Source organism: Leucoraja erinacea, chromosome 14 (assembly GCF_028641065.1).
Source record: "Leucoraja erinacea ecotype New England chromosome 14, Leri_hhj_1, whole genome shotgun sequence".
In the NCBI taxonomy this organism is placed as follows: domain Eukaryota; kingdom Metazoa; phylum Chordata; class Chondrichthyes; order Rajiformes; family Rajidae; genus Leucoraja; species Leucoraja erinaceus.
In genome coordinates this window covers 5,791,175-5,812,614 of record NC_073390.1, presented here as the reverse complement: position 1 = coordinate 5,812,614, position 21,440 = coordinate 5,791,175, and the positions used below count along the sequence as shown (strand labels likewise).

Below are 21,440 nucleotides of genomic sequence, written 5' to 3'. Positions count from 1 at the left end.
ATTCCAAATGCTATTTTGCTTTATTTTTGAGAAACACATGTATTGGCTGAACCGTCCTCATTCTGTGATTGAGCTACTATTGTGGAAAGCCTACATCATGAATATTCCTCTTCCTGTATTATAGAGCTTTCTGTAAAGTGCTATAGGATAATGTGCTCTTCAGAATCGCGTTGGATGGAATAATGTTTGGCCTTAGATAGTCCCAAAAATCTGGAGTAACTCATTGATCATACAGCATCTCTGGAGAAAAGGAATAGATGGGATTTTGGGTCGAGACCCTTCTTCAGACTCGACCTAAACGTCACCCACTCCATTTCTCCAGAGATGCTGCCTGATCCACTGAGTTACTCCAGCTTTTTGTGTCAATCGTTGGTGTAAACCAGCATCTGCAGTTCCTTCCTACACATAATGTTTGGCCTTGCCACCCATTCCGCCACTATTTCCGTTTTGGGTCAATCAATAGAATTCTTATCTTTGAATCAAAGGATCTGGTGTTTGGACCTGCTCCAGATATATGATCATAAAATGCAGCCACACATGTTTGTGAACAGCTGAAAGATGTGCTGCTCTGCTGGAGTTTCTTTTAAATCTCATGTTTGATTAAAAAAAACACATCTCTTGATGCTCCTGAACACATCATCAGTGATGTATCCTGGGGTCATTGGGTGTTTCGGGTCTTTCAACATCAGACACCCTCACCCAGGCGACCCAGCCGTGGTTGATCAGACCACGACTTGTGTTCAGGTGGCATTCGCTCCTCCCCATGGACCTCCTCTCCTGATCCAGAGCCATCTCGAGGCCTTCTCCGCTGCCTCTGTGGTGTTCTTGATGGCCCTTCTCCTCGCCACTCCGTTGATGCCCAGTGCACTCAAGGCTTTGTAGAGCGATTGCCCTGCAAAACCTCTGCAGCCAACCTCGATGGGCATACACCTTGCCTTCCAGCCCTGCTTACGGCAGTCTATGACCAGCTCTTCATACTTGGCCATCTTCCTCTCGTGGGCCTCCTCCAGACGGTCCTCCCACGGCACTGTCAGTTCCAACAAGACGATGTTTTTGGTCGCCTCTGAGACCAGGAGGATATCTGGCCTCAGGGTGGTCGTGGCAATGTGCTGTGGGAACTTCAGCTGTTTCACCAGGTCTACGGAAAGTTGCCAGTCCTGCGCAGTCGCCAGGATTCCTGACTGCTGTGGTTCTTGGCAGCTGCACTCCGGCCTTCACGAAGGTGATCATCTGGGTGGTCGGGCGTTCTCGTCTGCAGCTGCTGATTCCCATGCTGATGGCTTCTGCAATGGGTTTAAGAACCTGGTCGTGACGCCATGTGTACCGGCCCTGCCCAAGAGCCTTTGGGCAACAGCTCAGGATGTGTTCCAACGTCCCCTTGCCTGAGCATTGCGGGCAATCTGGAGATTCCGCTTTGCCCCAGATGAAGAGGTTCGATGGGCTGGGCAGGACATCGTACACTGCCTGGACCAGGAACTTGATGCGCTGTGGTTTAGCCTGCCAGAGCTCAGTCCATGTGACTTTTCGGTCCATGGCCTGCTCCCACCTTGTCCAGGCTCCCTGCTGCCTCAAGCCAACTGCTCTGGTACACCTCTCCTCCTCCACCACTGCCCTCACTTCCTCCTGGTCCAGCCTGTGCCTCTCCTTCCCCTTGGCCTTGTCAAACTGGGCAGATGGGAAGATTCCCAGGCCTGCTCTTCCCTGAGTCACTGCTCCCACCAGGACTCTATGGCGTATCCGAGACTCCGCTTGCAGCACGGCTTCGCCGGCTCTCCACTTCCTCCCAGTTTTCACCTCCATCCCTGCCTGAGCCACCTTGGGGTCGCTGGAGTCCCTGTACAGCATCACCTCCCTAAATTAGGCTCCTGCCTTCTGTGAGAAGAAGCTTGATTGCATTATTTTGCAGAAGAGCATGCAGGTTTCTCCTGGATTTACACCTAATCCTAATATCAACATTGCTAAAACAGATGAAAGGATCATGATCACTTGTGGGATGTGGGAATTGTTTATGTGCAAAATAAATATCATATTTCTTATTTTAAACTTACGTGGCGCTTCAAAAAGATGTCATTGACTCTAAAAGGTTTTAGAAAGTTAAGGGTGAAAATAAATATATTTTTCCGTAGTCATCATATCACCTTACTCTGTTTTCTTCACCTGATTCCTCCAACAAATGTAGTTTTACTTCCCTTCTCTTCTTTCCAGAGGAAATCAAATACTCGTGACGATTCTTTTATCAATGTGGTTTCAACCTTTTCTTTCATTGTTAGTTTCCCATGCGTTATTAGTGAATGACAAATGTTTATTATGTGTAGGAAGGAACTGCAGACGCTCGTTTAAATCGAAGATAGCCAGAAAAAGCTGGAGTAACTCACGGAGTCAGACAGCATCTCTGGAGAAAATGAATAGGCAGTGTTTCGGGTCAAGACGTCTAAAGAAGGGTCTGGACCCAAAACTTCACCTATTCCTTTCCGCCAGAGATGCTGCCTGTCCTGCTGAGTTACTCCAGCTTTTTGTGTTTATTATGTATATCGTTCATGCTATTCTGTATTACTGGTGCATTTGCTTTGTGGACTGTTATTATAATTCAATCATGAATTGTAAATTACTGTAGATAAAGTTAGGATAATCAACTGATTGCTAAGTGCGTTTTTGTTGAATGCTACACTATTTGATCTGATTTTGTTCATATCCAGGTGCTGGTGGACACATCTTCCAAAAACGAGAAAGGACTATACAAGGCACGTGTAAAAGCTCTGGTTGGAGGTCACTCTGTGACATTTAACAGTCTGGTTGGACTGGAGAATGATTCCTTTTACAGGAGCATGGCACAGATTATTGCCCTAGCTCTAAATACTTTAAAAACATAGTGAAAGATGTATTTGAAGCATTCGGTCCTTCAGCTTTCAATGCCACGTAAGCATATTAACTCTTGTAAAAAGTCAAGAGAAATATATTGATTTGGAACATCTATATAACTATTACCACATGGAGAGGAATAAGTCACATGACATCTCAAAATAGTTAATGATTTACCTATTAAAATGGGGTGATTGTTAGTTAATGGAAACCCTAAATCAATCCAAGAAATACTGCTTCATCCTTTAGAGGTAACATCTGGCTCAGATCTGGCATCGAACTCAAAGGGGAAGGTCATTTATATTCTTGACCAATTATGAAACTGCCACTTCAAAGGCCACCCATCCCTGCCACAAATGTCGGTGACCAGATGCTCTTCAGATCCAGCTTTTCTCTACCGTGCTCCACTCTTGGACTCAGTTATTCATAAATTCATAAGATCATAAATGATGAAATGAAATGAAAAATGATTCAATTAATTGTCATTGTCAGTGTACAGTACAGAGACAACGAAATGCATTTTTAGCATCTCCCTTGAAAGGGAGACACAGGGCGTTGCGGTGTGCCCGCGCTCTGCCATTCAATTATGGCTGATCTATCTCTCCCTCTCCCAACCCCATTCTCCTGCCTTTTCCCTATAACCCCCGACACCTGTATTAATCAATAATCTATCAATCTCTGCCTTAATAATATCAATTGACGGCCTCCACAGCTTCCTGTGGCAATGAATTCCACAGATTCACCACCCTGGGGTTGGCATTGTCCCCGACTTCCTTATTTCAACATACAAGAGGGGAAATTCACGATGACTTGATCATGTAACGGGACAGAGGGGTGAGGGGTGCAGCTAGCATCTCTCTATGGAACCAACAGCTAAAGATAGGATTTGGCCACTGGGTTCTCTATCTTGCAAATCTCATGTTGGTTGAACAGTTAAGTTAATGTACAAATAACTATCATATACTCGTTAAGAGGAGGCCAAGGAAGTATAACCTCGTGTTCCATTATGTCACAAGATTATTTGAATACATTATATTTGTGAAACGCTGAAGGGAATTGTTTCGAAAGGAACCAATTGATAAGGCATGACATGTGAAATGCATTTCATTTCTTTGCCAGAGTTGGTCTTTAGTGTTTTCGCTTGTGCTTAAAAGTCTCAACTCCGGAAGGTAAAAATATACCTTCCACCATACTATGTAAATGTATCATTGGTAGTTTTCTGCATCTGTCCCTGATTGTAAGAAATAATTGAGGAAAAAGTCCGTTTTTGAAACACGAGAGGAACCTCGGTTTCTGGGGAAAGGAGTTTTTGTGGTACATTTCCAAAATTATGACTTATTTTATTCTGTCGAAAAATAACAATTCCTGACTAGAATTTTCAATTATTGACTCAAAATGGTGGGGAAATGCAAACATTTATAAATTGTAATATTTACTTTGTGTATACAATCTAACATTATTGAAGCCCTTCACAAGTATTGTGTGAATATCATGTTAAATATGGCACAAATGTTATTTTTTTATGTACAACATTTCTTAAACATTGCATGGTGTTGCAGTGTTGAGATTTAACCTTAATACCCCAAATGCATTTAAGAAACAGAATTAGTGTTGTATAATGCATTTGTCTCAGGCAGAATTGTGGTAGAATAATAGAATATTCAGCCAATATAAGTGGAGATAAATATCCATTGTCCTTTGTGTGATAGTGAGTGAAAAGTAATTCACAGGACGACAGAGTTGCTGCCTTACAGCGCTGAGACCTCCACACCTAGCAAAACATCCCTATTACAAGACACAATCAGCCTTCTGCTTTCTATTAATGACCAACCTGAGTATCCAGTTTCCCCATTTCACCCCAGGTGCATGGTTCACTCAGGTGCATGCATCCTTGAAGGTTGAGTCACAGATAGATATGGTGGTCAAAAAGGCTTTTGACACATTGGCTTTCATCAGTCAAAGTATTGAGTACAGATGTTGGGAGGTCATGTTGCAGTTGTTTAAGATGTCGGTGAGAGTATTGTGTTCAGTTGTTGTCAAGCTTGAAAGGGTTCAGAGAAGATTTACGAGGATATTGCCAGGACTAGAGGGTCTGAGCTATAGGGAGACGTTGAGTAGGCTGGGTCTCTACTCCTTGGAGCGCAGCAGGACGAGGGGTGATCTTATAGAGCTGTATAAAATAATACGAGGAATAGATAAGGTAGATGCACAGAATCTCTTGCCCAGAGTTGGGGAATCGAGGACCAGAGGACATAGGTTCACGGTGAAGGGGTAAAGATGTAATAGGAATCCAAGGGGTAACATTTTCACACAAAGGGTGATGGGTGTATGGGACAAGCTGCCAGAAGAGGTAGTTGAGACTGGAACGATCCGAACGTTGAAGAAACAGCTAATAGACACAAAAAGCTGGAGTAACTCAGCGGGACAGACAGCATCTCTGGAGAGAAGGAATGGGTGACGTTTCGGGTTGATACCCTTCTTCAGTTAAGAAACAGTACCTGGATAGGGCAGGTTTGGAGGGATATGGACCAAGCACTGGCAGACGGGACTAGTGCAGCTGGGACATGTTGACAAGTTGGGCCGAAGAGCCTGTTTCCATGCTGTATCACACTATGACCCCAATTTAGAATTCCCTCCTTATGTAATTGAGAAGCATCGTAGATTCCTGACTGGTGTAGGCTGCAAATTGAACCACGGCGCAGATGGTGAATCAGTAAATTAGTCACTCAAAAGAACAAATTATTTTGAGCTGTCTTTACAGATAGATACACTCTGTAAATTGAGTATCAATTAAGGAAGACCAAATAAAATTGCAGTATGGTAGAATCTAATTTTGAAATGAAATGCTGGAACAAACCAACCAGTCCAGCAACATCTGTTTGGGTCAAAGATCCTTCATCTGAAATGAGCATTTGGGTTCTTGTTTGAGTATCCATGATGCCAGTTTAAAACACTGGATTCTGATTACGTTATATGAAAATATCGCCCATTCCTTCTCTCCATAGATGCTGCCTGTCCTACTGAATTACTCCAGCATTATGTGGCTATCTTAGGTTATATGATTTGTTGGTCTCTGTTATATTAGGTATTAAATTACACATTATTGGCCAAGTACTTTGAGAGCTTGTAGGAGTATGTAAAAAAAGATGTGTGGAATTTCTAAGAGCAATTCTTATTTTTTTAAATTATATGTGTGCATGTGTGTATGAACATATTTGTGTATGTATGATATTTTTCTTCTTTGTGAATTGAAGTGCAAGAAAACATAATGCACTGCTGCTATGGCTGAAATGTTTCCATATTTATTCTTTGTACAAAGTATTTCATGTGGGTTCAAACTTGTGGCTGAAAAGCTAAAACCACTGAAAATAAAACTCGTAGTAAACCAAATTTATTTTATTTGATAATTTTGTTGATGTTATCACTCACTAAGGACAATTTTGCTTTCACTGAAACATGCCGCAGACAGATTTCTCTATGGCATAGTTCTCATTCAAATGCATTCTCAAATGCTTTATTGAGGGCACAGTAAGTTAAGTGCTGACACCTTGTAGACACACGGGTAAGGTTACATTAAAGACATGATAAGGTTGTATAAAGACATGAGGGTTTGTGAAGACTTGTGATACTTTAGACAATCATAAAGCCACGCAGCTTAGAAAAAGGCACTTTGGTCCCCAAGTCCCCAATAGGGTAGCCTGTGAAGGAAACATTTCTTTAGAAGAACAAGGAGTACCGCAAGGCTACTGGGCCACTGTTGTTCCTGACAAACATTAATGATCTACCTGAACACATACATTGTAAAACAAGACTCTTTGCAGATGATTGTCTTGTATATAACACCTGTCACTGATGTAGAGGATATGAACTCCTTACAAGAAGACCTTTAGTCCTTGGAATTATGGCAAAACACATGGAAGATGAGCTTCAACCCAACCAAATGCTCAATTATGGTAATTTCAAACAAGAAGAAACCACCTACTCGAGACTACGTCTTCTGTGGACAAATACTTCATTGTACGAGTTCACAACCATACCTTGGAGTTTATCTTGATAACAAGCTTTTGTGGAGGGAATGCGTGGACAATACGGTCACTAAAGCCAACTAGGATTCCTTAGATGAAACCGCTGGTTCTGCCCAATGGAAGTGAAAACCACAGAATATACAACACTGGTTAGACCCTTATTGGAATACGCTTCATGCGCCTGGGACCCATACAAAATTGGTCATATCAACAAGCTAAAAGGGGTACAGAGGAAAGCAGCACGCTTTTGCATCGGGAACTACAATAGAGGTAGCAGTATCACCCAGATGCTGTCGGACCTGGAGTGGGAAATGCTGGTAACAAGAAGGGCAAGGAACAGACTAGCCATGTTGTACAAGATTCAAAAGGGGATCGTGGGCAAAACTGCAGATAGATACATAACATACTCAACAGAAAGAACAAGAAAGAGTAAAGATATGCAAATAGAAACCCCATTCGCCAGGACAGATATTTAAAAGAACTCATTCTTATAATAGATATTATAATATTATAATATAATATAGAACCTTAAGGTAATGGAATAAACTAGACAACAATATGGTCAAATCACCTTCACTAGACAGTTTTAAGGGGGCACTAACAGCACGTTAGTATACACAACACATCCAAGTTGGCGATATGCAGAGTACTGCCCTGCCGACTATAAATTCAGAAGATTCAGAAGATACAAGGTGCCCATTTTGCCCAGTCACAGTAATAAAGGAAGTAAGATATTTGTAAAGAAAATCTAATAATCTTTCTGTCATTTCTCTGTCACACTCCTCATTTAATCTTTGAGGTTCTGACTGAAGAAGAACATAATTTTTAATCAACCAGGATCTATCCATCCAGTACCTGCAATTAATTGCCACAGCATTCTTGTTTTTAAAACTCAATATTTCTATTCAATAGATTCATAAAGTTATACAGCACAGGAAACTGGCCCTTCAGCCCATCTTGTTCATGTCGACCAAAATGCCTATTCAAGCTAATTCCTTATGCCAGTATTTGGTTAATTACTTCAGCTTAGTTTAATATTAATTATTTGAGCCTTTAGATATTTTTTAGCTTGCTTTCTTAAACCTAGCCAATCCGATCTTAATGTAGCTGTAAATGTCTCTATCAAAAAAATGTAAAGCAATTAATAGTCCCGCTCAGGAAGTTGGATGTGGTGCTTTACAGTGGCGGACTGGCTAGGTTGTCAGCTTGCCCGATGGCATGTGGGCCCCTGATGAAGTGGGCCTCCTTTGTCTCCTGGCAACCAATATTTTTAGACCCAGTCCGCTACTGGTGCTTTAGATCAGGCTGGGTTGGCCCTTTGAGCCTCTTCATCAAGGCACTAAATTCAAATGTTTGTCAGTCTTTGTTTCAAGACGTTCCAAAGATTCTTGATCCTCTACGACAGGGGTTCCCAACCTTTTTCGTCCTGTTTTCCCCTGGCAACTCTAACAGCACATAACATTGTTATTTCACTTATTTATGACCAACTAATGATGACAGATTGCCGGTATACCAGAACCAGAACACAGTCAGTCAATCAGAAAAAATATGTACAAATCCAGAATCAACAAATTTACCCCCTGGGGGTAACCCTTGCTCTACGACCAGACATTCCTCCTGAAGAAGGGTTTCGGCCCGAAACGTCGCCTATTTCCTTCGCTCCATAGATGCTGCTGCACCTGCTGAGTTTCTCCAGCAATTTTGTGTACCTTCCTCCTATCTGTCTTACATTGGTGACCCCCTTTTTTTCAAAAAAGTCTTTTTTTTTTAAAAGATGTCCCCCCCCCCCCCCCCCCATGGGAGAAATCAACTTCTCACCATCTACGCTGTCAATGACCTTTACAGTCCAATACAACAACCTCTCATTTGTCTATACTCCATTGGATGTACATCAACTTGTTAATCCTGGCCAAATTGGAGAGGCCAGGATATTAAAATTGAGTAAAGTCTTCTGGGCTGCTAGGCCATTTGGTCAATTTAAAAGTGCTTTCTGCAGAAATGGGACAAGCTGCAGAATGGTGACAGTTTGTCTAGAGCCGAGATTAGAGCTGCAGGAAGAGAATGGGAACATCTGCAGATCCTGGCAATTAGGTGCAAAATGCATAGAATGGATTGATGAATGCAAACCAGACATACACATTGTAAATAATGTTGCAAAGCTTTACTTTGCTGGATGTTGATTGGATTAATTGTTGAGCCTTTTCTGTGTTTCTTGCATATCAGGGCACATGTTGCGATTTTTGTTTCCTTTGAGAAACACTGTTTGAATACAATGTATTAGCGACTGTAATATTGGGTAGGAAAACGTCTGTCATGTACGGGGTTAATAGACATCTGTTATTGGACTGTAAAGAAACCACCCCCATATGGTTCGGGCCCTCGAGGTTTGGATACGTATAAAAGTCCACTCCAACGAGGTCCAGCGTCGATCTCCTGAGAGAACGCTTAGGACTGCGTGACCTTCTGGAGTGTTTCTGTTTGAGCGAGGCCAAGAGGGCAGATATGAGGGTCAAACCCACGATGGCTAGGTACAATAGTGGGAACTGTAATTGTGTTTTGTCAAAATAAAGTTTAGATGTGCAAGTGCTTGATTCAGTGATTTTTTACTTAAACTAGACTGGGGGGGGGAAGCTTAGAACAAGCAATTTACAAACTCCTTCATCTCAGGAATAACCCAAGTGAACCTTCTTTGCACCGACTCCTGCTTTAGGTATGGAGAACAGAAGTGTAAGCTCCAGGTAGGGTCACAAAGGTGCCCTATACATCACAAGTTTCCCATTTATATATTTCATACCTCTTGCTAGAAAACACATTGGGATCCCAGCTACAACTCAGCTTGCAGCACTGGAGCCTTTGAGCATTGATTCTGGACTAGATCAGTGTAGGTGTGGGAAGATTACAAGCAGTGTTTTCTGAAGGTGAGTGTTAAGCCAGCTAGATCGGGTCCACAATAACACTTTGTACAGTTTCGTGAACACATTGCTGCCTCACAGCTCCAGAGACCCCTGACTAGGGGTGCTGTCTGTACGGAGTTTGCACATTCTCCCTGTGACTGCGTGGGTTTCCACTGGGTGCTCTGGTTTCCTCCCACACTCCAAAAGACATACAGGTTTATAGATTAATTGGCTTCTGTAAATTGTATGGGGTGATCGCTGATCGGCGCCGACTCAGTAGGCCGAAGGACCTGTTTCTGCACAGTCTCTCTATAAAATGGGTGGCAAGGTGGTGCAATGGTAAAGTTGCTGCCTTACAGCACGTATAGCGCCAGAGACCCAGGTTCAATCCCCACCACGGGTGCTGTCTGCACGGAGTTTGTACATTCTCACCGTGACCGCATTGGTTTTCTCCAATATCTTTGGTTTACTCCCACACTCCAAAGACAAAAAGGTTTGTAGGTTAATTGGCTTGGTATAAATGTAAATTGTCCTGAGTGTGTGTAGATATATTGTTAATATGCTGGAATCGCTGGTCGGCAAGGACCCGGAGGGCCGAAGGGTCTGTTTCTGCGCTGCATCTCTGAACTAAACTAAACTAAACTAACACAAAAGCATTCAAGAAGGAACTGCAGATGCTGGAAAACCGAAGGTACACACAAATGCTGGAGAAAATCAGCGGGTGCAGCAGCATCTATGGAGCGAAGGAAATAGGCAACGTTTCGGGACGAAACCCTTCATAGGTTACAAAACTGAAGCTGCTGTGTTCAGAATTATGATACTATTAATTACATTGATTCATCCTGTGCAGCTGTTCTTTCTTACATTCTGGATCACATTACACAGCCTGAACACAAATCTCCCAAAATAAACCAGCACCGGACATTAGTTAAATACTATCCAAAAAAGAACCGTAAGAACACTGATGCTTTTGCTAAGTATGGTTGATGTTGATTTCTATTTAATTAGAGAATTTCATTATAATTCAACAGCATGCATTCAGCATTCAACAGCAATATGGAACATAGAAACATAGAAAATAGGTGCAGGAGTAGGCCATTCAGCCGTTTGAGCCAGCACCGCCATTCAATGTGATCATGGCTGATCATCCACAATCAGTACGTCGTTCCTGCCTTCTCCCAATATCCCTTGATTCTTCTAGCCGAGAGCTCTATCTAACTCTCTTTTGAATGCATCCAGTGAATCGGCCTCCACTGCCTTCTGAGGCAGAGAATTCCACCAATTCACAACTCTCTGGCTGTTTCTATGTAATAGTCTAACCAGGTTCAGCCTGAATGAAATCACATATTGAGTGAATTATTGTATATCTCGTGGCCCAAAGCCTCGGGTCGTGCACCAGAAATTGTGAGGCTGTAATATATCGAGGTGATTAAACAGAGCCGCTATGTAGCAGATCCACTGTCAGTGCTATAAATGTTATGGAATTCTCCTCTATTTAAGAAAACATTCGATGAATTCCTGAAGAATATTAAAACAAATTTTAAGGTGAAGGGGAAAAGATTTAATAGGAATGTGAGGGGTAACCTTTTCACACAAATCGTGATGAGTGTATGGAATGAGCTGCCATAGGAGGCTGGGGCTATCCCAATATTTAAAAAGTAGTTAGACAGGTACATGGATAGGACAGGTTTGGAGGGATATGGACCAAATGCTGGCAGGTGGGAATAGTGTAGCTGGGACATGTTGGCCGGTGTGGGCAAGTTGGGCTGAAGGGCCCGTTTCCACACTTTATCATTCTTTGTATGACTAAATAGTCTATTAGCAGGTTGATTGAATGATTAGAAACATGTAAATTAAAATAATGATGTTGACCAACATTGTACAAAGTCTTTTTTTGACAGGGGTGAACCTGATTTTTGTTGTGAAAATAGGATATTATTTTAATGTTCACAAGTATAAAATATTACTTTTGTGGCCAGAGCAACAGTTAAATATGTGTAAAATCAAAGAGACAATTATCTTGGCTATCCAAACAAGCTCATTAAGAAAATCACTTCAGCGCTGAGCTTGTGTGGACATTGGAATTTCTAATGCAGTACTGATATATGGACAAGGTTTCCTTATTAAATATCACTTCCGATTGAGGAAATATGATCTGCTTCAGTGCCCCACTGAAATGCTGTTCTAATTCCAGCATGATAAATAGAATGTCATTTAGCCATAGAATTAATATAAATATAATGTTAAATAAGATGGCAGAATGAATGAAATGGTGGATGAAAGACTGGATCGACTGGGCTTGTACACACTGGAATTTAGAAGGATGAGATATAGAAACATATAAAATTCTTAAGGGATTGGACAGGCTAGACGCAGGGAAAGTGTTCCCGATGTTGGGGGAGTCCAGAACCAGGGATCACAGTTTAAGAGTAGGGGTAGGCCATTTAGGACTGAGATGAGGAAAAAACGTTTTCACCCAGAGAGTTGTGAATCTGTGAAATTCTCTGCCACAGAAGGCAGTGCAGGCCAATTCATTGGATGTTTTCAAGAGAGAGTTAGATATAGCTCTTAGGGCTAACGGAATCATTGGATATGGGGAGAAAGCAGGAACGTGGTACTGATTTAGGATGATCAGCAATGATCATATTGAATGGCGGTGCTGTCTCGAAGGCCCGAATGACCTACTCCTGCACCTATTTTCAATGTTTCTAGTCAAGATTCACAAAGCAATTATTGACCCATTTAATTTATTCATCTTAAAAACAGACTCAATCGTGTGATCCATTTGTCAGTCCTTCAAAACATTTGTCAGATACAAAATTATACCACTCAGTGCACAGGGATGTCGTTCATTCTATCATTCCTATGTTGGCTATTTAAACTGCCAAGCTATTCCTGTATCTCTGCTATTTCCCAATAGCACAGATTTTTTCTCTCTACTTTAAGATCATATTAAATTTCTTTGTGGAAGTTACAAATTAACCTGCTTCCAGTATGTGAAATGATAACTATTTGCTGTGTAAAAAATAAAATAATACAAAACCTGTCTCTTATTCTGTGTAGGAAGGAACTGCAGATGCTGGTTTAAACTGAAGATAGACACAAAAAGCTGGAGTAACTTGTTCGTTTAAATATGCGAGTCTTCTCTCAACATGCTGAGCAGGTTTTATCAAAACCTCCAATATAAGTGAATTCTCAAGTGATAAATTGGATGTTTGAAATATAAATGACCTTCGAATGTTGATTAATTGATACATCAATAATGCAACAGTATGTGGGTCTGTGAATTTCAAAGACGACAAATTACAATAAAAAAAAACACAAGCATAGCAGATATTAGGACAGGTGCCCAAATGTTTGGGTGAACAGATAGGATTTAAGAAATGTAATCATTAGTTTCTGATCTAATGGTGTAGGAAGGAACTGCAGATGCTGGTTTACACCGAAGATCGACACAAAATGCTGGAGTAACTCAGCGGGTCAGACCGCATCGCTGGATAGAGGGAATGGACGATGTGTCGGGTCAAGACACTTCTTAAGTCTGAAGAAGGGTCTCAACCCGTAACATCACCCATTCCTTCTATCCAGAGATGCTGCCTGTCCCACTGATTTACTCCAGCATTCAGTGTCTATCTTCTGATCTAATGGCCTTGGCAGCTAGTGGCTTGATTAAAAAAAACTGAAAGCGCAGAGATCTATGGGTTGGAAAGGTTGCAAAGCTCGAGGCATGAAGAACAAGGGCAAAGAGGTGTTTGAAAAGAAGAATAAGGAGTTTAATATCGGGGATCAGGACCTAGTGTGAGGCAGGAATCACAGGGATGATAAATGAATAGTTCTTGGCACAATTTGGATTTCAAGCTGCAGTTTTGGATTTGCTAATGATGAGCATGGGAATAGTTAAGTCTGGCAGTGACGACATATGAGTTGAGCTGGGGAAGAACGATGTTAACAATGTGGTTGAAGGCAGTCTCAATGACAAAATGTTTTTGGAAACTTAGCATAGGATCAAAGTACATAACAAGGCCACAGATTTACCCTCAGCGATCAAGAAGAGAGATAGCATGGTGAGCAAGGAATATATTTACGGCAGGAATCAATATATAATTTGATGAAATATCTGCTCAAGGCTGGATGGCTGACAAGTAATGAAACAAAGTGGAGGGAGTGAAACACAACTACATCCGTAGTTTTCTCTTCTTCCTTGAAACTTCTTTCAAACAAAAAATGTAAGCAAGACCTGATCCTCTATCCTTCCTCTCAAAACATGCAATCAGAGTTGATGTTCAGGTGGAATATGAATCAGATTCCCCACCCATGGTTAGAGACTCCAGACCCATCACCATAGGAGGGGGTTTATTTTATATCCATCTGCACAAGCAGCTGTTTGTGTCAGTTTCCACTCGGGATCGACTTTCAGATTCTCTGTGCCCTTCAAAGAATAGCCAAATGCCATTCAGCGGCAGTTAAATTCAGAACTGCTCGCTTTCAAAATGAGGAACATTCATCTTGTTTATCTTCTTATTTCCTGCCTGTTTTATACGGGTAAGTTACCTCTTATTATTACTGAATGATCTTTCCTGGTGATAATGAAAATCTCTTTTGGTTTGAGTTTACAGTTTTATCTAATCCCAATCAGGCTGGAGCTATTGTGTTAAATGTAACATTTTCTTTCAAACTTCGGAGAGCTGAATTTCTACTGTCTTGTTTGAAACTATAAGGTTTATTTTAAAATAACAGAAGCTTAGGTACAAATAACTTTGACTTTTGTTTGTGTTAAATTTGAAACTCTTTACTGAACTAAGGATATCAAAATCTTATGTTGTTCAGTGATAAATACATGAATTTCAAGTTTTTTCCAATTTGCTTGGTTGGAGGAATATTCCTGTATTCCTGATCCACACTCCTGTGTGCAAACTGTTATAACTAGAATTACATCCATATTTAGTCATCGCTGTTCACTGGTCAACAATAACCAACACTGGGGCTTACTTTTTGCTCATTGAGCTTCCATACGTTTAAACATCCCACAATGCAGAGAAAAATTTAGAAAGGAAATTGAATGCAGAAGATGGTACATTTTATACATTATTTCAAAGACAAAAATCAACATCAGGACAATAGGGAGATCACCAACCACCACCAAAGGTTAATACTGTTGGACAATTGAAATAGTGGTGTGTAGGAAGGAACTGCAGATGCTGGTTTAAACCGAAGATAGACACAAAAAGCTGGAGTAACTCAGCGGGACGGGCAGCATCTCCAGAGAGAAAGAATGGGTGACGTTTTGGGTCGAGACTAGTAAGCTGTGACAAGGATAAGAAAAGCAGAGGTAAAGACAAGTTAACTGAGTGGGCAGAACGATGATCTTCTTCTTGCGTATGGCGTGCCCAGCCTAAAGTTGTAGAACAACTTGTTCTATTTGATCTTATTTGATTGAGCACGCCGGGTTGATTGCATTCGTCGAAACAGGGCGGACCACATGAAGGTTGCAATCTCCCACCCCAGAACGATGATCAATAGAAAGTACAGTGGCCCACCCAGCTAATGAGGTTTAATGGAGACACAATAGACTGCAGATGCTGGAACATTGAGCAAAAAACAAATGATTTGTGAAACATATGAAGATATACAAAGGCATATGGGAAAGGAAATGGACATTTTGGGTTGGGACCCTTCATTGGCAGATGTATGGCTGATGCAGTTTAATGTGGATAAATGTGAGGTTATCCGCTTTGGTAGCAAAAACTGGAAGGCAGATTATTATCTAAATGGTGTCAAGTTGGAAAAAGGGGAAGTACAACGGGATCTGGGGGTCCTTGTTCATCAATCTATGAAAGTAAGTATGCAGGTACAGCAGGCAGTGAAGAAAGCGAATGGCATGTTGGCCTTCATAACAAGAGGAGTTGAGTACAGGAGCAAAGAGTCCTTCTGCAGTTGTACAGAGCCCTAGTGAGACCACACCTGGAGTATTGTGTACAGTTTTGTTCCCCTAATTTGAGGAAGGACATTCTTGCTATTGAGGGAGTGCCGTGTAGGTTTACAAGGTTAATTCCCGGCATGGCGGGACTGTCATATGCTGAGAGAATTAAGTGGCTGGGCTTGTATACTCTGGAATTTAGAAGGATGAGATGGGTTTTTATTGAAACATATAAGATTATTAAGGGTTTGGACACGCTAGAGGCAGGAAACGTGTTCCAGATATTCGGGGAGTCCAGAACCAGGGGCCACAGTTTAAGAATAAGGGGTAAGCCATTTAGAACGGAAATGAGGAAACACATTTTCACACAGAGTTGTGAGTCTGTGGAATTCTCTGCCTCAGAGGGTGGTAGAGACCGGTTCTTTGGATACTTTCAAGAGGGAGCTAGATAGGGCTCTTAAAGATAGCGGAGTCAGGGAATATGGGGAGAAGGCAGGAACTGATTGGGGATGATCAGCCGTGATCACATTGAATGACGGTGCTGGCTAGAAGGGCCGAATGGCCTACTCCTGCACTTATTGTCTATTGTCTATTTATTAGTCTGAGGAAGGTTTCCAACCAGAAACATTGTCTGGTCATCTCCCTCCACAGATGCTGCCTGACCTGTTGAGTTCCTCCAGCAGTTTGTTTGATTTCAGTAAAGCTTAATCTTGTCATTGGTGCTGTCTGTGTGGAGTTTGCATGATATTTCAGTCACTGTGTGGGTTTCCTCCGAGTGCTCCAGTATTCTCCCACACCCCAAAGACTTGCAGACTGGTGGGTTACTTGTAAATTTCCCCTAATTTGTATGAATAGCTTTTCATAGTGAGATATTCATTCAATGGGCACCCGAGTGGTGCCACTATTGGTGGCTCTCCACTACTGGAGGCATTGGGGAATACATGGTCGGCCACTCAGGCAGAGCCGGCTTTAGAAATACTACATTGTACCTCTATCTAATCGATGATTAATATAGTCATGGACTCAGGTTTACAAACTGTGTAACCAGACAGTTACGTAAAACAGTCTGAAAGTGTAACTTTTTGCCAAGGTTCTCAGCTGCCCATATTTTCACCAACTATTTCGCCTGGGCCTTGGCTACATGTGTCAAAGTTGCAGCTCTCAAAAATCCCTGACCTTGCCAGATTAAAATGTCCTCGCACATGTTCTCTGTGAAGACCTTGCTTCCAGATTGTGGTGCCCGTAGACATGCCCATGGCTTGTGCCTCTGCTCGCCCCCATCAATAGCAATAACCCCTTCCTCTTCTGACAAATGGCTGCATTTCACTGTTCAGTGCCCTGCCCAAAGACCTTGATGATATCATTTGCCTTCAGAGATATATGCAGGGTAAATAACAGAATCCGCGCCTGTATTTCAAACTCTACAACGCATCGATAACATCCACTCTCAACGCACAATCACCATTAGCGGTCAGGGCAATGAGTGCAAGAGTTGAGGTGGCATGTTAGAACTATTAGATGTTGGTGAGACCACACATTGAGTATTGTATGCACCTAGTTAAAAGAGCGATGTCATTAAGCTGGAAGGGGACAAAAAAGATTCACAAGGATGTTACTGGACTGGAGGGCTTGAGCTATAAGGAGGGACTGGCAAGGCGGCTTTTTTCCATGGAGCTTATCGGCGTATATAAAATCATGATGGATATCGATAAGGTGAATTCTAACTGTCCAAAAATCAGAGGGCTTAGATTTAAAGTGAGAGAATAATTTTAAAATCGATTTCAACTTTTTCTCACAGATGTTGGTGGGTATATGGGATGAGCTGCGAGTTGAATTGGTTGAGGCGGGTACAATTAGAACATAAAATACTGAAATAGAACAGTTCAGGACAGGGTCAAGCCTTTTGGCCCCAATGTCCATGCTGAACAGGATGTGAAGTTAAAGTCATCTTCTCTGGCTGTATGCGAGCTTCTCGATGGTGAAATCCGCAGGCCACGGTTGGAGCTTCGATCCCAAGCAAGGGATCGGCTCCGATGGTAAGTCCACGTCCCCACGGTGGGGCCCAATGTCAATCCCGAGCGAGGCCTCCAGCTTCACGATGTTAGGCCGCAGACCAACCGGAGGTACGCTCCCAGAAAACAATCGCATCTCCGGCAAGGTGAGAGATTGAAAAAAATGTTCCCCCCTGACCCCCTCTCCCACCCTCCACATAAAACAAACCAGAGAACATTAACACAAACTTTAAAAACACACTAAAAATATCAAGAAAGACGAAAAGACAGAGACCACTGGCGAGGCTGCCTTCGCTGACAGCGCCACCCGGTGGTACTTCTATCAGATCTCCCTTCAACCTCTGACATTCCAGAGAAAACAATCCACATTTGTCCAATCTTTTCACTAATAGACTCTAATCTATGCATCATTTTGGTAAACGTCCTCTGCACTCTTTCTAAAGCCACATTATTCCTGTAATGGAACAACCAGAACGGCAATCAATGCACTCTTCTTGACTTTCATATGCAATAGCTGACAAATGAAGGCAAGCACACCGTACTTCTTCTTTACTGCTCTCTCTACTTGTATTGCCACTTGCAGGGAGTTATGGACTAGATCCCCAAGAGTTCTCTGCATATCAATGCTGTTAAGTGTCTTGCCATTAACTGTTTACTTTCTCCTTACGTTGGACTTCCCAAAGTACAACACCTACACTTGCTCAGATTAATCTCTACCTGCATTTCACTCATCCATTTCTGTAGCTGATCGACAGTATATCCGGCTGAATCCTTTATCAGCCTTCCTCACAGTCCGCAACTACACCAGTTTTGGTGTCATCTGCAAACAATAGAGGTCTCCGAACAGTCCCCTGTAAAATGTGACTGGTCGCAGAGCTGCAGCCAGAATTACACTCATCCACCCCGAACCTCTTTCTTCTATGTGTAAGCCAGTTCTGATTCCGAACATCCGTCACTGTAGATCCCATGTATCTTAATCTTCTGGATTGCCATCATGAGGGACTTTATCAAAATCCTTACTACCATCCATGTAGACAACATCTACTGCCCTACCTTCATCACCTCCTCAAACAACTCAAGAAACTTTGTAAGACATGACCTGCCATGGGCAAAGCCATACTAACTGTCCCTAATTAGCCCATTCTCTTCCAAATGAGAGGAAATCCTATCCTAAAGAATCCTCTCCAATAGTTTCCCTGCCACTCAAGTGAGGTTTACCATCCCTATGTTTTCTACTTCCCTTCTTAAAGAAAGGAACCACATTGACTACTCTCCAGTGTAACGGGACAATACCTGTGGTGAGATTAGATATAGTTGATAGACATTTGGACAGGTACATGGATAGGAAAGGTTTCGAGGCATTGGCTAAACACAGGCAAATATGACTAGCTCAGGGAGGCAACTTGTTAAGCAAAGGCAAGTTGGGCCAAAGGGCCTGTTTCTGTCTGTATAACTCTGTGACAACAACAAATCAGCATGCCAAAGAATGTGCTTGTATAAACTATGTTTCTGCAGAGTTACTGCATGTTACTGCGGAGCCTGGCAGAATGCAAGCAAGTAAATAAATTAAAGGAAACTTACAGTAAATATGCCAGGCGTGGCACCTATACGGGGATGCCCTTTTTAATGAATTACGCCACAGAAAAAAACACTAATAAAACTTAATGTAGCTGAGTGCCAGGTGCTTCACAAAACCACCAGGATGAATTCATCCTGACAAAACTCCAAATCGTTTTTTTTTAGTGTGAAATAACCTTATTTGGTGTGATTTCAACCCAGAAGATGTATCCTCACTGTAAGTGTGATTTACAAAGGAAGCACCAAGTCACATTTCCGGAGTGATATAATGTGATCATCACTATTGCATTATACATTTAAAAATATGAACTAGCATGTACACGATATGTGATTGAATATTCTTGTTTCTGTAATATTCTGCTGCTAAATTAGGACTGCATCACTTGAAGCCAAAAGCAATACTGTTTAATTTTGAATTAGCAGATCTCAGGTTAATCAAAGTTTAAGTTTTTATCAACATTTATAAAAGCTTAATATATGATGAAGGGACTTTCAACAAACAACGCTCTGAACGCAACATGAAATATCTGGCTCACCCCCTTTTCAAGCATATTTATCACTTTTTAAGTTAAAAGCGAGAGGGATCCTGTCATCTGTATTGATTTTACTCGGTGAGGTAATTTAGTTTAGTTTAGTTAAGTTTATTGTCACGTGTACAGTGAAAAGCTTTTGTTGCGTGCTGACCAAAGACAATACATAATTACAATAGTAAGATTAAACGAGAACTTACCAGTTTGAAGTTTGATCTTTATTTTATGAGGAGTTACGATGAGGGCATACGTGAAGAAGCCCGTTCAGCCGCACGTGCGTCAATCTTCAAAGCAGCGGTGTGAAATCACAGATAATAATAGTGACTGAAGTATGATAGTAAGATGAAAGAAGACTAGAACTTCCAGATGAGCTCAACGAGGGCTGGGAGCGGAGGGCTCTTTAACCCATAAATGCACTTTGGGTCTATAGATAGTTGATACCAATACTGAAGAGTTAATAACTCATTGCAAATCTCCTGCACCTCCAACTAGAGATGACATTCGCATGTTCCCACCTTAAGCCATAGCATCTTTTTTGCAATATAATGACATATTTATTGATCAACTACTGGAGCAATGCTAAATACTGTTTGTCCATCATAGTGGCTTTATTAGCTTCAGCTGGCAATAGCAAGTTGTATTAGCAATGACATTCATGACCCATATTGTTTGTCATTTAGCATGCTGTCAGTTCTCCCAAATGCAGAGTTGCATCACATCTATTACATTGCCAGTTAGCCCAATGAATAGGAACTTCTTTATAACCACAAGGCTGTTCCAGGTTCTATTGATTCCAATCTGTTGCCCAGGGCGGAGTCACATGGTAACTATCCATTTGATAACAACCTAATTTATTGGATAGGAGAATCCAATTCCTCAATTAGCTTGAGACTGAGTGGATTTTAGTCAAATACAGCATCAAAATATAATCCAGACAATATATCACAATTGTTTTTTAAACTCTGAGTAGTCCTTTGAATGATTTATTGTTATCATACTGTTTAACTTGCCTCATCATAACACTGCCTTCAAACACCTCTGATGATCATTGTACATGGAAAACCCTATGAAATCAGTCTGATCACCCTTCATTCATAATGAACAGGCCACACCTGCCATAATTTCGAGTCTGCCCTGACAACAACTCTGGCCCGGTTCCGATAATTCTCACATGTCCCCAGACAACTCTTGCCATAATTCTGACCTTGCCTTGAAAGACAATTCCCCATATCTCCGAGCCTGTCTCGAAGGCAACCTGGCTAAAATACTGGACCTGGCTCAACACTCTTCAGGCCAAATTCCAACCTTCTTGGAATACTAGTATTGTCCAGTTATCTGGTTAAAATGCCTCTGCGTAGATGACAATGTCTCAGTTATTTGTGTGTTGCCCAACCAATTGTAAATCTTACCAACTTGTTTGTGGTCAATTAGTTGTAGAGTAACTCTGGTCAGCTTAATGCTGCTACCAGCTTCAGTGAACCGCTTCCTGCTGATGAAGCCGTGGGGTGTGTTTTCCCCTAAACTATGAATCCTTACTCGTCCTTCAGGTTTTGCCTGTGGAATATGTCTCACCTGAATAGAATATTCGGCAGGTGGCTCTAACTCCCCTGATAGCAGTGTTCACT

The 21,440-nt window shown here is 41.8% G+C and overlaps 1 protein-coding gene across 2 annotated transcripts in view; it reads left to right on the top strand.

Moving 5' to 3' along the window:
- The first annotated feature begins 12,646 nt into the window (after positions 1-12,646).
- The window catches only part of chrnd (cholinergic receptor, nicotinic, delta (muscle)), a 42,016-nt gene continuing 33,222 nt past the window's right edge, over positions 12,647-21,440 (top strand). Inside the window, exon 1 of one of the 2 annotated variants that reach the window (XM_055645418.1) lies at positions 12,647-14,320. In XM_055645418.1, coding sequence (XP_055501393.1) covers positions 14,269-14,320 — 52 coding nt within the window. In that variant the 5' untranslated portion in view covers positions 12,647-14,268. The remainder of the gene's footprint in view (positions 14,321-21,440) is intronic. The other variant, XM_055645417.1, reaches the window with a different exon arrangement.